The sequence below is a fragment of the Rhineura floridana genome, chromosome 6 (genome assembly GCF_030035675.1).
Source record: "Rhineura floridana isolate rRhiFlo1 chromosome 6, rRhiFlo1.hap2, whole genome shotgun sequence".
Classification (NCBI taxonomy): Eukaryota; Metazoa; Chordata; class Lepidosauria; order Squamata; family Rhineuridae; genus Rhineura; species Rhineura floridana.
Window position 1 is genome coordinate 124,617,034 of NC_084485.1, and position 16,569 is coordinate 124,633,602.

General features: G+C 41.5%; 1 protein-coding gene across 5 annotated transcripts in view; it reads left to right on the forward strand.

Moving 5' to 3' along the window:
- The window catches only part of DPYD (dihydropyrimidine dehydrogenase), an 829,935-nt gene that overhangs the window by 588,494 nt on the left and 224,872 nt on the right, over positions 1–16,569 (forward strand). The window contains exon 17 of one of the 5 annotated variants that reach the window (XM_061633713.1): positions 1,850–3,598. The exons of the other annotated variants lie outside the window; for them this stretch is intronic. Coding sequence (XP_061489697.1) covers positions 1,850–1,852 — 3 coding nt within the window. The 3' untranslated portion in view covers positions 1,853–3,598. Of the gene's footprint in view, positions 1–1,849; positions 3,599–16,569 lie in introns of those variants that run through there. 5 annotated transcript variants of the gene reach the window in all.

The following is a 16,569-nucleotide window of genomic DNA, read 5'->3' on the forward strand; positions in this document are numbered from 1 at the left end:
CATTAGGGGTCTAGTGGGGTATTAGCTGGCTGCGACTCTTGCCTGGGAGGGGCATTGCCTCATCTTGCTCACAACTCCCCCTCCACTAGTAGGAGAGTGGGACCACATGTGCTTTGAGCTTGCATCTCACCTGGGTCTAACACTGGCCAACTCCCAAGGGTGATTCCCAACTGCTTGTTGGATGACACAGAATTCCCTCAGAATGGGCTGCCAGAATGGAAGTTAATCCTTGCCCTACTGCCATGCCAACCCCACTGGCTCTAATTGATAAAGCTGTAGCCTGTTTTCACCCATAAACCATTGTTTGTTTATTTATTTATTATTTAAAACATTTCTAACCCGCTCTATCTCCGGAGACTCAGAGCGGCGAACAAAAAGCAAAGAGCAAAGAACAATCCCATATAAAAATTAAAATCAGCATGATAAAAACAATATTAACTAAGCATATCAGCAGCAAGAGCCTGTCAAGCAATAAAAACATCCTATATATCGCTCAGATTAAATGCTTGATGAAAAAGAAACGTCTTGACCTGGCGACGAAATATAACAAGAGAAGGAGATGACCGCACCTCTATCGGTAAAGAATTCCAAAGTCTGGGGGCAATAACAGAAAAGGCCTTATTTCTGGTTCCCGTTAGATGTACTTGAGAAGTTGGGAGAATCACAAGAGGAGGATCAGCAGAGGACCTCAAGGGCCTGTTGACTGTCTTATTCCCATTACTAAAGGGGGATGCATCATGCATCTGCCTCAGAAGGGGAGTTCGGTCATGCGAGTGCAAGTCATTCTGCTCATGCAGTTACTTTGTTAGATTCAATCCTTTTCCTTGGATCCTTCACACTGTCCCCACCCCTTTGTGCAACCTACCAGATGTGCGGAGAGATGGTTGAGAATGCCGCAGCAGGGGATGCTCAGGGGACATCAAGGAGATGATCTTGTTGAACATGCTAGTAACCAAGGAAATAGCAAACATCATTCTTCCTCAGGATGGGGGTGAAATTCCATTCAGTTTGCATTTATAGGCAAACCTACTTAATTTACACTTTCCAAAACAATATGTGAAATGCAGCTATCCTTCGAAATCTGCACTTCTTCACATTTTTCAATGCAGTTTACCAGCCAAGTAATGTAGAATTGTGGAGAAATTATTTTATTTATTTATTTATTAGATTTATATCCCACCTTTCCTCCCAGTAAGGAGCCCAAGAGAAATGAGCAAGATTGGGAAAATGAGAAACTGGAAGAAACCGAAATGAACAGACTCACCCATCTCTATCTCTGCCTAATGTACTTTAAATTAAAATTCTGAGGAACTGAATCTGAGGAGTAATAACAGACGCTTCCCCCCCACACACAAAAAATCTTCCATATGGAAAGCATACATATGGTCCTTTTCAATGGTAGAGTGATCTAATATTTGGCAGAATAGACTGAGGAGGAGTTAGTGAAGAATCAGTGGGCTTGAAAGAAGCCATTTATTCCCTTCTCTTGCCCTTCTCCCCAGACTTGTGCTAAAAATCTGTCACTTAAAAGAAAAAAAAGAGTCATGTATTGACCTTGCGTCAGAAGGAAACAATTTGCTGTTTTTACCTGGCAATGTTTGCCTTGTCCCTTTGGTCCAAAATTCAACTATTATTAACCTTTGACAACCAAAGAGAATGATGATTGAATTTGGCCTTTTAACTTCACACTAAAATCAATAGTGTAAATGGCGATTGCTACAGTTTTAACTGGTCTGTCATGGTTTTTAAGACCACCATTTGCATGCCATGCCTTACGGTTTGTTACATTAGCCTATTCTTTGAGTTTGCTTTGTAATTTGGATTTTTTCATTTCATGCAACATTTTCAGTAAAGAAAGAAAACAACATTTGGATGAAGAAACGAGGCAAGATTCAGACTTCCAGCTAAACGGAATTATTCTTCTCAAGGAGGAAGGGGAGGGGAGAAAGCGCTGACTTGAGCTGGAAAAGAGAGTAGTTGCAAAGGCTAGTAAGTGAAATCTCAAACCCTTCCAAGGAAGGGCTGTACTTGCTACTAGGGATGAAGGAGGAATTTGATTCAGTTTGCATTTAAAGGTGAACCTACCTAATTCACAATATAAGATCTGAAACCCAGCCATGCTTTGAAATTCGCACCTCTCCAAATTTTGCAATGCAGTTCTCCAGCCAAGTAATGTGTACAAAAATGCATGTACTAGGGTAGAGTATGCATAAAATGCATATGTAGTGAAAAATAACATACAAAAATGCATTATATTAGGAAGAATTGCTTTTAAAAATGTGTATATTAGGCAAAATTTACATATCAACTTCTGTATATTGGGAAAACAATCACACTAATATGCTGATGAATTTTCATGAGGATTTTTTTTTTTAATCTGATGTGGAAATGTGGAGAACTGAACTTAAGATTGGACAAATAAAAAATTGAGGAAAAAGCTAAATGGGCAGATTTGCCCATCCCTGCTTGTTACTGACAACTGTCTCATCACCATTTATAGCTCATAGCAAAATTCTGTATTTTATATTTGTGCATATTGTATAGTCTGTAGAAACGTCTCATTTTTCCCTTGTGCTGCAACTCAAGGGATTGAGAAGAGGGGTGATTCTGGTCATTGGGATTTTTTTTTCTCAGAGCTTTATGTAGGAGATCGATGTGTGGATGTGTCTGGCAGACAAGCTGGGCTGAGACATAACACAAACTAATGCACTGTGCTAGCCATAGTTAATAGGAGGCCAGCCAACATCCAGAAAGTGGTTTAGAGAATGAGTGAATGGCACTGGTGTGTTAAAGCAGGGACCTGTACCAAATCGTTTGTGTGTAGGGTGACAAAAGAAGATGGGTTGGATGCCACCTTCAGTAATGGGTTGGATGCCATCCTTGTAATAAACACAAGAAGAGTCAAAGCTAGTGATTGTTACTTACTTATTTCCCCTTCTTCCTCCCCAAAAAACTCTGTCACTTCCAATATGTCTTCTTTTCAGTCATAGCTCTCTAGGTCACCCTAAAATATTAACTAGCATATTAGAAGTACTCACCAGAGAGTGGGGCTGATGCAAATTTAAGGTGTTTTTTTAAAAAATGACATTGTGACTGGGCTACTATAAGAACCCACACCATAGTTCGAACTTCCATAGTTTGAGCATACTTTCCAGTACATGTGCTTCATGCTACTAGTCTGGATTTTAAGCTAGAGATCTCCAGCTAAAAGTAGTTTACAAAGCTCCCAATTGTGGAGGAAACCATCCAGAAGTTTGGGAACACCCACTTGGTCACAGTCCAATGTTTAAGTCTTTTCTCAGTTAGCTACCACTATTTCTCGTAGCACAGGCAATGATTCGAGCTGTGACATCTCAGTTCAGCCATGACAGAAAGCACAGACCTAATTCAGAGTAACTTGCTTCTGTCCAGGAACAGTCAGTATGACTGGGAAAAAGGGGAATCTGTCTCCATTAAGACACCGCAGAGTGGAACTTAGAGTGAGTGATCTGCTGAACACATGTGCAAGTCCTTCCACTCTTCTTATAGCTTGTGGCTTTAAACCTCTTACACTTCACATTGGGAATGAATCTTTTAGAAACTGGAATACCTTGTCAGAAAATAAATTTTAAAAAGCCATTATTATTATTGTTGTTGTTGTTATTATTATTGTTGTTGTTGTTATTGTTGTTATTATTATTATTATTATATTCCCCACTCAGCCTACGAAAAAGGCTCCACCCTAACTCCTGACAGTTAGGAGTGGTATGTGTGCTTTCATGGAGCCGAGAAGGGCTGACTCACCAACTCCCAGTCATTACTGTCATGAATCCCTACCATCAAGGCACAGGGATCATGCGTCAGACTCAGACCCCCACCCTTAGGGAAATGAGACTGGAACCAAAAGACTATTACTTCACCCTTGCCAAGGCTGTGTACGCTCACAACAACCCTGCAAGGTAGAAGGTAGGCTGCCACCACCCCTGTTTACTGGTCCACTCAGAGCCAGGGGATCTCTGAGCCCAGAAGATAGGTAAAACCAAGGTCCTAAGGGGCAAGAGTCACAGTTACACTCCTTGCCTGGCACCTCTGGTTCTTACTTCAAATTCAAGCCTTTAACTTCTTAACCCTCTTTGGTAGTTAGTGACTGAGAATGGTCAAGGTACTGAATCCAGAACCACCCCTTCTCTCAATGAACACACCAGGTTAAATAGAAGTAGCTTTATTAAGATATATAAGTGCACATAAAATATAGCAGCAAGTAATCCTTTAAGACCATACACCCAAACAGGGGTTTAGGTACTTACAAGAGCATTCATACACACAACAAGGAAATAACAAACTAACTCACCTAACTACTTACATACGAGGTAGTTGGTTGTGTAGCAACCCTCCTAAGAGAGATGGATGTTCAACATAAAGCAATGGAACCAAACATAGGTTACCTTCCCATAGGCAACCCCTTGGAACCATAAAAGGCAGAAGGCTTTGGAACTCTGGTGCCAAGTCAGCATAGGCAGAGAACAGAGAACAAAGGCTAGGGGTCTCTAGCCCTATACTTAAGGGAAAAAGGATCCTAACGGTCCAAGATTAATTGACCAATCAGGAATTGGCTGATGTAACTTTCTTCTCGATGGTTCTCACTTTTTCGCGCCTTGCAGGCCCCCCTCCCAACTGTGTTTTCCAACTGTACAGGCCAAGGATGACCTTGGGTACCAGGCACTTGCTAATCAGCAAAGATAAACAGGTGCAGCTTGTTAAGGCTTCTTCTAACCGTCTTCAGCTGGGAAGTGAAACTCAGAATTGTAAATTGGCAAAGGCTTGTCTTTTCTAACTGCAACAATCTCCCAGAGTCCCTTGCTGGAGCCAAAGTATTGCTTCTAGATTTTTAATAACTCATGAACATTACAGGTTCATGACAATTACCATATAAGCAACTATGTCTACTAGACACTACTCCCCCTCCCAGGTGGATGCACCAATTATGTTGGAAACTAATACTGTGCCATTGCTTGAACCTTTTGTTGGATCTAATACTTAAAATGGGCCTGTCTCCTTCTCTTTCCTTTCATCTGTCTACTTGCTGGTTTGGAAGACAAGTGTCTGCCGGGATATAAATTTGTGTGTTTCAGTCAAGGGAGTCCATCTTCCTTGGTAGAATGTGCTAATCAAAGTCCTATGGCTTAAAAAGGGTACCCTTTTTTTAGGGGTAGTTGCCATGGTGCCCCCCAGATGTTGTGAGCTACAATTTACCTCCACCCTAGCTAGCACAGCCAATAGCCAGGGATGATGGGAGTTCTGGTCCAAAACACCTAGAGGACACCCTGTTGGCTGCCCCTGCTTTGCTCCAGTCAGCAGTTTGTTTGGAAAGAAAACCCCCGACAAGCTTAGGTTGAAACTTGCCAGTAAGCCAAATCATACCTTAGTTCCCAGCAGCGCAGCTGCAGCAGGAGAGGGTGAGGTACAAAGCACCTACACTATAGTTTAAGTGATGTCCAAATCAGGCCAATGAGCATTTCACAAAAGTTTAGTGAGAAGCACATCGCCTGCATTGTATATCTTGTCAGCCTGAACAATAACCATGTATGTACAAAAAACTATTTTGCATTCCAAGAACTTACCCAGCAGTAGGAGCTTGACAAATTCATATTACAGTAGGGCCCCACTCATATGACAGGTTCTGTTCCAGGCCCCCGCTGAAAAGCGAAAACCACCGGAAAGTGGGGCCCTACTCAGCTGTAGCGCACAAGCTTCCCGCCCTACAGTTGACCGCGATCAGCTGTAGCACGCAAGCTCCCCTCGCTACAGCTGATCACACGCTACAGCTGATCAGCTGTAGCGCACAATCAGCTGTAGCATGCAATCAGCTGTAGTGCGCAATTAGCTGTAGCGCGAGAGCTCCCCGTACTGCAGCTGACAGGGATCAGATGTAGCGCGAGAGCTCCCCGTGCCACAGCTGATCATGCGTTACAGCTGATCAGATGTAGCGCGCGATCAACTGTAGCGCGCGATCATGGTTGTTGAGAACCATGCAGCAGCATCCTGTAATGTTCCCAGTGCCAGTTTAAAGATTTTTAAAGTGATCTGCAGCCAGCCACTGTGTGCAGTAGCAATAAAAACAGAGGGGACACCTTGAAGCATGTCCCCACCTGAAAGTTCTGTCCCCTCACAACCTTGAGAAGGAATTTACCTTCCATCCAAAAATAAATTCGCTCTCCAATCAACCAGATGTTCTATTGGTGATTGTTCAAATATGTGTTGTACATCTGTATGCCAGCATCATGGAATATATGCTGGCATAAATTGTAGAGTAGATGACCCCCTAGGTAGAAACACTTGCCTCTCTTCCTGTTTCCGTCTTTTGATTTCTTGGAAGGGTGGCATATTGGAGAACAATTGCAGGCTTGTAGCTAGAAGAGGCATCCTTAGAAGATCTGTAAGGTTCACTAATGAGAAGCAAGGACTGCTCTATTACATGTTATCTCAACTCTGTTTAGAAACTGTGATGGTGCCTTCAAGGGAAAATATATGTTTGTGTGGTGTAATAACACTGAACATCTATAGGTATTTCCTTGTGATTTGGGAGGGGGGTAGGAGTTCTGGTGGAATTTATAATGTACCACAGCACCAAAACAGATCAGGAAAGGATTGGGTCAGGTTTTGGCCTCAACTGCACAAGCAGAAGTGTGATGTATTAAAAGAAAATTATTGTTACTGTTAATATTAATATTTATATTTATTTGTCGCTTATTACATTTTTTGTCTCAAAGTGACTTAACTTTTTTTTTAAAAAAAGCATGCAATACCAAATTAAAATACATCAAAAGATAAACGAGCATTATTAATTAAAAGTGCTGATCCTGCAATAACATAAAAAGGACACCTGCTATCCCACCCAACTAAAAGATGAATACAAATTAAGAGCAAACTGTTTGTGTGAATAAAAATATCTTTACCTGGCACCTAAAGATTGATAGTGATGGTGCTAGGCACATCTTTCTGGGGACAGTATTCCACAGTTGGGGAGCCACCACAGAGAAGGTCCTATCTCATGTTGCCACCCTCTGCACCTCCCTTGGAGGGGGCGCACGAAGAAGGGCCTCAGATAAGGATTGCAGGATCTGGGTTGGTCACATTAAAATTACTGAGGGCTGTAATTACCTCAATAGAAACTATTTGGGGTGGGCAGTATGCCAAGCATACTCCAGATGTTCATAAACAATACAGGTCCCAGACTGGATCACCTGCAGATCAACCCTGACATCCCAACATGAACCTCCCTGCTGCCCCATTTCCCTTTACTTTACAGGATTCAGCAATGGGGAGCACTTACACCTTCCATGTACCACAGTAGGGCATCAATTAGGCCACAGTTAGACTGGGAACCCTGGTATCATGCACAAACACTGGGAATCGTGGGAAATTCTTATGGCTCCTAGAAGACCTGGACATTGATGTACATGCTTATAGTAGCAACAAAAACCTAAATTCTGAGGCCTATCATGATGGTAGACTCTGGGAGCCGTTCCTGCCTCTTTGCCAAGGTCAGTTTGGGAATGGGAGGGTGCAGTGGAAGCTGCCTTATACCCAGTCAGACAATTGGTCCATCTAGCTCAATATTGGCTACACTGACTGGCAGTTGTTCTCCAGAGTTTCAGATAGGGGCCATTCCCAGTCCTACCTGGAGATGTCACAAATTGAACCAGAGACTTTCTGCATGCAACACAGATGGCTACCACTGAACTACAGCCTTCCCCCTTGGGATCTCAGGAGTGGGATATGATCTGAAACAAATTCATTTAGGACTCAAGGCAGTTCTGATTCTTATCTTAAATGACCCACATTTTCAGACCTTGCCTTATCAGTAATTAGAACCCATGTTAATAGGGATATACTCACAAAGATGTATTATTGATTGGACATTTTGGTGAAGGTTTGATTATATTAAAAGATAAAGGACAGATCATTTTCTCAACACTCAACTAACTTATGGAATTCAGAACTACAAAATTGTGGTGATGGCCACTAGCTGTGATGGCTTCTAAAAATAATGAGATACTTGGATGAGGAATATGTTTATGTTGGACAAATAAATCCCCAAGCAGAAAAATCTAAATACTTGAGTTCTGGGAACACATATCTGGGATACAACTTTTGCTTTCATATCATGTTCATATCTACCAAGTAGGGATGGTCTCCTTCTGTTCGGAGGTTTTGGTCAAATTTGGGAGAGGCCTATTGCTTGCAACTCTGAAATGAAGTAGAAGTGGAGGACTGAAATTATTCAGGTGAGAACAGTTTCATTGCAGGGTAGAGCATGTTGCATTTTCCCTCCAGAATTTATTTCCTTTGTTCTTTTGGTTCTTTTGGACATGTGCCCACACGCATATTAAAAGAAAAAGAAAATCCAATAGTGAACAGATGGGAGGGGGGAGGTAAGAGTCCTTTTCACACCAGAATTGTAAGCAGCCTCCCCTTCTCCTGAAACCATTTCAGGGATCATTTTGAGGGCTGGATTGGGATCCTTGAAACAGAACCAAATGGATGATCCCAATTCATCATCTATGAATGGAGAGGTAAATTGGCCAATTTAGCCCATCCCTGCTACCCAGATTCATCTGGTCGGTCACTGTCCAAAGTATGCTGCTGGACTGTGGGTGGTTCCATACCGTCACTATTTTGCAGGAAGGATTCAAGGGCATACTGGAACTTTATGTTTGCATGATAGAAGTGGGCTGAAGCACTCTGTTGCCCTAGTGAAACAAATCCACTTTCAAAAACAACAGACTTTTTGCTGTTAGGAAAGTGACAACGAAATGCACTGAAAAGTGTGAGATGAATGAATAACTAACAAGAAGAAATCTAAACAGCCTGCAATCCAGTCGGAATGCATGCAAGATGCACATTCATTGTCGTATAACCATTCTGTAAACAAATTAGAACAAATGCTCAGTAAAGGCCAGGCATAGTCTAACCATCGAGGAAGCTTGGTGCGAGCAAATTGGGATAAATATTGAATACGTAGATCATCTGGAGAAGCCCTGAATGCAGTGGAGGCTGATCCACTGGGGTTACTGGGGCACAACCTTCCCAAGGAGAATCTCAAGCAATTTTTTAAATTCCCCCCTTTCAAAGCCACATAGTCTTTCCTGTTCTACACACATTTTAAACTTTCATTTGAACTCGGAGAAGCTCTCTGTAAATATTTCTGTCAATCTATTGTTCTTTGGCCAATTGGGTCTCTGTAACACTCAGCCAATCCTAATCCAAAAGTATAGTTATGGCAGAAAAATCATGTGAAAATGGAGTAGTAGAGCTGCCAGCTTTCCAGTGCAGTTATGAAGGTCTCCGTTCCCTCCTGTATTAGGCCTGCTAGGGCTGCCTTGAAGGGCAGTCTGAACATACTACCCGGACACTGCGCTCAACATCTAAGGCCCTCCTCCGAGTGCCATCCCATCGAGAAGCTTGGAGGGTGGTGACTAGAACCAGGGCCTTTTCTGTGGTGGCCCCCGAACTGTGGAACAGCCTCCTCGATGAGGTGCGCCTGGCGCCGACGCTACTATCTTTTCGGCGCCAGGTGAAAACCTTTTTATACTCCCAGGCATTTTAAAGTGTGTTTTAATGGTATTTTCATCATTATTTGTATTTTTGGATGTTGTTTGGTTCTTTTATTGTTTGTTTGTTTTGTTTTCTTGATTTATTGTATTGATATATTGCTTGTTTTTTATCTTTTTGTACACCGCCCAGAGAGCCTTCGGGCTTAGGGCGGTATATAAATTAAATTAAATAATAATAATTAAATAATACTCAGAGCTGTTTCCTTGAAGGCCACAAATCAAAGCACATTATTTGTAGCTAGCCAGAAGAAGGGTGTGGTTGCTTGTGGTTGTTATTTTTAGTAATATTTGTTAAGAGACAGCAATGGTAGACAGAGTGTGTGGGCCAATATCTATTTCTTTTTTTTTTACTTTATTTATGTGAATGGGGAGGAGGATTGGGAGAAGAAATGGTAGGTGGCTTCTGTATGTTACAACTTATAACATAAGTGTGTTATTGGAACTTTAAGGTTTGTGTGTCTGCCTTTTAGATTTGAAAGAAGTACAGAGTTTTTGCATGCCTGTTTTTCTTTAGGATTATATTTTCTAAAAAATCTCAAAGAGGTTCCTCATTGATGAGGCAGGTGCACTCTGTGCATGCCCATGCCATTTATTTCTGAGGCTTAAAGTTCCTAATCATGTCATCTGTGAGAGGAGGCTGTAGTTTGCAAGGAGGAGTTGTTGGTTAAACCCCATCGGCTGCATCACACTTTGGTTAGGAAGAATATTGCCTGGACATTTTCCTTCACAGTAAGCCAATTGGCAAGAACCTCCTTGCATTTATACCTTTAAAAACAAGCACAAGAGCTTCTGGAGGCTTAACTAAAAATCCTTCTGGCTCATTGTGTGATGTTGGATGCATTACTATGGTATGCTTCAGTCAAGGGGGTAGCCAACTAGTCATGGCTTACAGCAGAAATGAAACAATACTCAAGTAGCACTTTATAGGCTAGCAAGTATATTATTCCACAAGCTTTCATGGATTAACAAGAACGCTGCATCTGATGAAGTGGCCTTTAGCCAGCCCAAACTTGTGCTATAATAAATGTGTTAGTCTTAAGGTACTAACACTGTGCTTTTTGTTGTTTTGCTAAAATCATACTATGATCAACTTTACAAGGTTGTTGTGAAGATACAAATACTATAAAACACTTTGGCAAAACTTAAAATACTATTATAAAAGTAGAATGATGCAGAGGATGGTTCAGATGAGAATTCAGTGTGCAGAAGCTTTATGTAGCAGAGGATCATAGACTGAACCCTGTGTGCACACTCCACCCAAGTAAGTTTGCCCTAGCAGACAGCCACACATTGCATTTGCTGAAGACCTACAAGTAAAGTCCAATGTTTTTAGGCCTGAATATCCTGACTGTGTTCCAGATTATTTTTTCTTTGGTTTTTAGGTTAGGCTTTTTTCATGATTCCTAATGTGGCTCCCCTCCCCCTATTCAAAATTGGGAGCAGGTGTGCTGGACAGAGACTTTTGTTGTTTATTCCTTAAGGAGCTCAAAATAGCATTCATGGGCCTCCTTTTCCCCATGTTATCCTCACAGCAACCCTGTGAGGTCAGTTAGGCTGAGAGTCAGGTGACACAGTGAATTTCATGGCTGATGTTAACCCTGGTATCCCAGGTCCTAAAGGTAAAGGTGTCCCCGCACTTATAGTGCGAGTCGTTTCCGACTCTTAGGGTGCCATCTTGCGACGTGTACTAGGCAGACTGTATATATGGGGTGGGATTGCCAGTTCCGTCCCTGGCCTTTCTTTACCCCCCAGCATATGCCGGGTACTCATTTTACCGACCACGGATGGATGGAAGGCTGAGTGGACCTCGACCCCTTTTACCGGAGATTCGACTTCCTCCTTCCGTTGGAATCGAACTCTGGCCGTGAGCAGAGCTTCGGCTGCTTTACCGCCGCTTATCACTCTGTGCCACAGAGGGTCTCATCCCAGGTCCTAGTCCGCTTAATATTCCTCCACCTTATGCCACATTCTGGAAAGAAAATACATATAAGCTACCCTGGGCTCCTGCTGGGAGGAAAGGCGGGATATAAATCAAATAATAAATAAATAAATAAGTGAATAAGCTGGGGGAGGGGAATAATCTTTTCCAATAGGTCTTGTAATGAAATGTGCCTTTAGGTTAGATGCACAGCAAAGAAAGAGTTAACTTTCTCTAGAGGGTATTACACACCCTAGGGGGAGCTAGACTGATTTGGTCACTGAAGTTAGTGAGTCAATGTTGTGTGTGCGGGGTGAGGCCTAGCACAGAACAAGCTCAGATGTTTCACTGTTTAAGAATCATTAAATAAAGAGGTTTTAACCTTGGCCTCATCCTGAGATGAGATCCCTTGTTAACAGTCCTGTGTGACACCTCTTAAGTCTAACCATTTCAGGCTGCAATCCTGTACATCTTTATCAGGGGGCAATCCCCACGGAATTCAGTGGAGTTTATCTCTGAGTAATGTACTGCTTCTTTGACATGAACCCGCACTAGAAACTGTGACAGCAGGGTCCCCTTTCTGAACTAAAGTAAGATACTTTTCAGTTTAATTAGGTGCTAACTATTTGTAAAATTGCAGTGCTTAAGTATTCACAGTGGTGTTGCAAGGGAGGAAGATGGGGAGAAAACCACAACTTGGCCACACCACTCACTGGCCATGCTCCTGTGACCTAGCAGCCCCACTGGGTCTAGTGTGCACTAGCTGCCACTGCCTATAGGGAAGACTGGCCTATCCTTCTGTTCCTATGTTCTTATTAAAGAAAAGTGACCTCTTCAGGATCTCTTGTGTATTTGCAAAAGAGCAAGGCATAAGGTGTAAAAAGGAAAATAAGCTAATAAAACAATAGGAGTGGGTTCTGAGTGTCTCCAGTAGCAGGCTTGTAGAAGTGTCTGCACACTTAACTATGGAAATGATTACTCTGGCATTAGGAGCTCCCCTTTTCTGTCTCTTCTGACAGCTGTCAATGGCAGACGATGTCGGCTGAGTTTTTACTGTCAAGTTTTCTGATAAGTAAGGAAATACATTCTGCCGAACCGAAGGCAAGAGTTATTTTTCTTCCTATCCTGGGAAATTTCCCCCCTTAATTTGACAGGCTTTAAGCAAATTGTTAGCTTTAATTAAGTTTGAAATGGGACAAGCACATAGACTAAAAAGCCCCTTGCTAGGACATGAGTCTGCAATAAGATTAGCTGTGAAATTCACAAATGGTGTCTCTTTTGCTTTAATGATTGATTGCAATTCTGTAATTAGGTACTGTGAAATTTCGGGTAGGATTAAGGCAGATTCAATTTTCTGAAGGTAATTTTGGACATCCCACAGGAGGAGTAGGAAGCGATTATGTTCTTGGTGTATCATCATGAACAAGGCAAAGAATAATCTAAGAGGTAGAACTCGGGTAGTGGAAAGGCACTTAGAAAGCATTGATCTGCAATAATTGAAAATGAAGCTTTTAGATTTTTTTGCATTGCTTGCAGGTTGGTGAAAACAAATAACAGAGTACTTATCGCATGTCTGATCCTGCACTGGTGACTGAGACGGGAGCTTTGCTACTAAGATTAATATCCGTTAGGTTTTTGTTTTGTTGCATTATATGTTATTTTGTTACTGCTTTTAGAAATGGTTTGTTAGCTGTTCGTGCACTTTTGCTGGTTATAACATACGGTTTTATTATTTGCTCTGGATACTTCTAGTAGAGGAATGGGAGATTACTAAAATTATTATTATTGTTACTACTACTGTTATTAACAACAATAACAACAATGAAGCTACCAACAGACACTATAAACATTTCCAAAACAATTGTTTAAGTCTAAATTCTAAGAGTGCAGCCCTGCTGGATCATAACAAAGTCCATTTAGTCCAGAATCCTTTTCCCACAGTAGACAACCAGATGCTTTAGTGGAGCCCAACAGCAGGCCACCGAGATTTTTTAGAAAATATAAAGCAGTATAGAAATGATTTAAATCAAATTAAATTAAAAAATAAAGGGTAGCTTGGAGAAAATGAGTACGACAGATACTTGCAGTGGGTAGAATGGACATATGCAAAGCCAAGAGATGTTGAGATCATTTATCTTGTATGCCCATTAAAGCAGCAAATTTGTAAAGACAGCAAGATTAGCCATTGTCGCCGGACCATGTGCGTAATCAATGGCTTACCTATCCATGATGCCAGTTTCTGTGCTGACTGTCCTGGTTAGCATATCAAGAGGTGCTCACATAGGTCCAGGGCCTCATTATTCTTGTGCAGTAACAAAGGATACGTAAACCAAGAACTGTATTAATCTTTTGTATCAATTGTATTTTGTAACAGGAATAAGACTTTGTTTTCACAAATAACAGTTAGAGCAATAAACCAGTTTCAAGGTGGCAGAGGGCTGATGCAACCATATGCTTCACCATACACAATAAATAAATATATCATTGCACAGAGAGAACTGTCATGAGAGGAGGGGAACGGGGTGGGTGAGGCAATAGAAGCATGCTCAGGGGAGCTCTGGGTTGGTGGGTGGCAGCCCCAAAGCTTCCCTGGCCTCACCACCACTGCCTTGCCCACTCCTATCCCCATCCTGATGAGTGCAGAGATGCCACTGCCTCCTTCATGAGCCACCACTGATGGAAGGAGCATTTATAGATTCATATAGTTGGAGGGGACCTTGATGGCCATCTTGTCCAACCCTCCAATGAAATTCAGAGCTAGATGTCCCTCAGCAGATGAGAGCCCAGCCTCTCATTGAAGACCTCCAGTGATGGAGAACCCAAATAGCTCTGTAGGGAGTTGGTTCCATTGTCAAACTGCTCTTGCTGTCCAGAGGAATCTTCTAATGTTGAAATGCACCCTCTTGTAAATTAAGCCCATTATATCTAGTACTCCCCTCTGGGGCTGCAGAGAACAAGTCTTTGCCCTTGTCTCTGTGCCCCCTCCCCCCAGTTTTCTTCTCTCTAGGTTAAACATTCCTATTTCCTTCAACCTTACAAGGACTTGTTGTCCATATTGCTGATCATCTTCATTGTCCTTCTCTGAACCTGTCCCTGTTTGTGCACATTCTTCTTAAAGTGTGGTATCCATAACTGGACAGAGTTCTCCAGATAAACAGTACAGAATAAAGTGAAACTATTATTTCTAGTGACTTGGAAACTATGTGGTGCAGCCTAAAGTTCAATCATATGAGCCCCCATTGGTGCAACCAAGAAAATGGTTGCTTCTGCTGTTGTTGCTATTATGCCGTCATGTCTGTAGTTTAATAGAACTATGCCTTTGGGGGGTGGGGTTCCATTACATTTATGCCTTTCTTCTTCTTCTTCTTCTTCTTCTTCTTATTATTATTATTATTATTATTATTATTATTTGATTTATATCCCACCCTTCCTCCCAGCAAGAGCCCCTTTTAAAGGGCTGCTCTTTTTAAAAGTTTGGATGAGCCTTCATACATGTATATGGCATCTGCTGCCCTTCCATTCTCAGCTTTGTGTGGTCTGGGAGTAAAGTTATTGGAAGAGACATGTCTTTCAAATATTAAACTGATAAATTTCTAGAAAGGTATGAGTTCTAGAAGTGACTGCCCTGATCTCAGCTAAATTCTTGTGCTAATGCAAGGATTAGCACTAGCGCAATAGGAATTCACACACACACACACTCCTCCCTAACTCACCATCCCCAAATCTGTTTCAGAGGCTGGGGGGGGGGGAACCCAGAACAGATTTAGGGGGTGTGGAGGGAGGAGAGGGGGAGAGATCCTTGCACTGATGGAACATTCACCTTAGTGCTACATTGAATACAACCCATGGTGGCCCCATTTCTTGGTTTTCTGATTTAACAATGTGCTAGCCAAAGTCATCAGGACAAGGCATTCATGCTAGCTCCAAAAACAGCTTAACTTCTCCAGAGCATGTGCAATACATCTAAAAGGCACCTATTGTTAAAACCATAAAAAAGGAATACATTTTTAAAAGCGTCAATATGCAGTTATCCTCTGAAATCCACTAACTAATCCTTCTAAAGAGGTCTGGAGAAATTATGTTTATATTGTAATGGTCATTAGCTATAAACAGTAAAGCTCAAACTGAACTGAAATTATAATAATCAGTGCCTTTTTTTGGTAAAAAATGAGGTGCCGATATTCATACCTTTATTTATTTATTTATTTATTTGTTGCATTTGTATACCGCCCCATAGCCAAAGCTCTCTGGGCGGTTTACAACAATTAGAAACATTAAAAACATATACAAATTTAAAAACACATTTTTAAAAACAATTTAAAAACACATGCTTTATCAAAATGTTGAGTGTTAGCACAAAATGGTTACCATGGGCTGCAAAAAAAGAGGTGTCAGTACTCAGTACAATGGGTTCCATCTCAGAAAATGCACCGATATTGATGATGATGTAGGAGAGGAGAGAGGAAACAAGGACTGAGAATCTGATTCTTGCCCTGAGAATCATGTAGCCTAATTCTACAGTGGTTCTACTCCTGGCAGTTGCTTCTGAGCTGATTAGCTGCGTATAACAGCATCCACAAGCTAAATGCATTTTGGTACAGGAAGCTAAAGTAATAGGAGTGAGAGAAGCCAAATTAGCAGATTTCTGTGCTATAGTAAATCTCTCCTGGCCCTTGGGGTCATCCACTTATTTCCCTGGACTGAAACTATGTTTCAAATTTAAAATTATGATTACAATAAACAGTCATTAGTAAAGAGAGATAACCAAAGCAAGGTATATTTCCAGTATGGCAAAACATAAATTATGCTGTAATTATTATAGCCTTGTTTGCTGGTTGTTCAACCCAAAACATTAAGATCCTTTAACCTGATTAAGTAAAGCCATTTTGGGGTGGTTTGCATTTGTTGATTTTGCAAATGTAAATGCCCATCTGTTTTTGTTTTTGTTTTTGCAGCTAATAAGTTTTACATACTAAGCAGTTAACAAAAAACACATCCCCACATAAACTTCATAAACTTTTTTTATCAGCAGAACAGGCCTAAGGCTCTTTCATA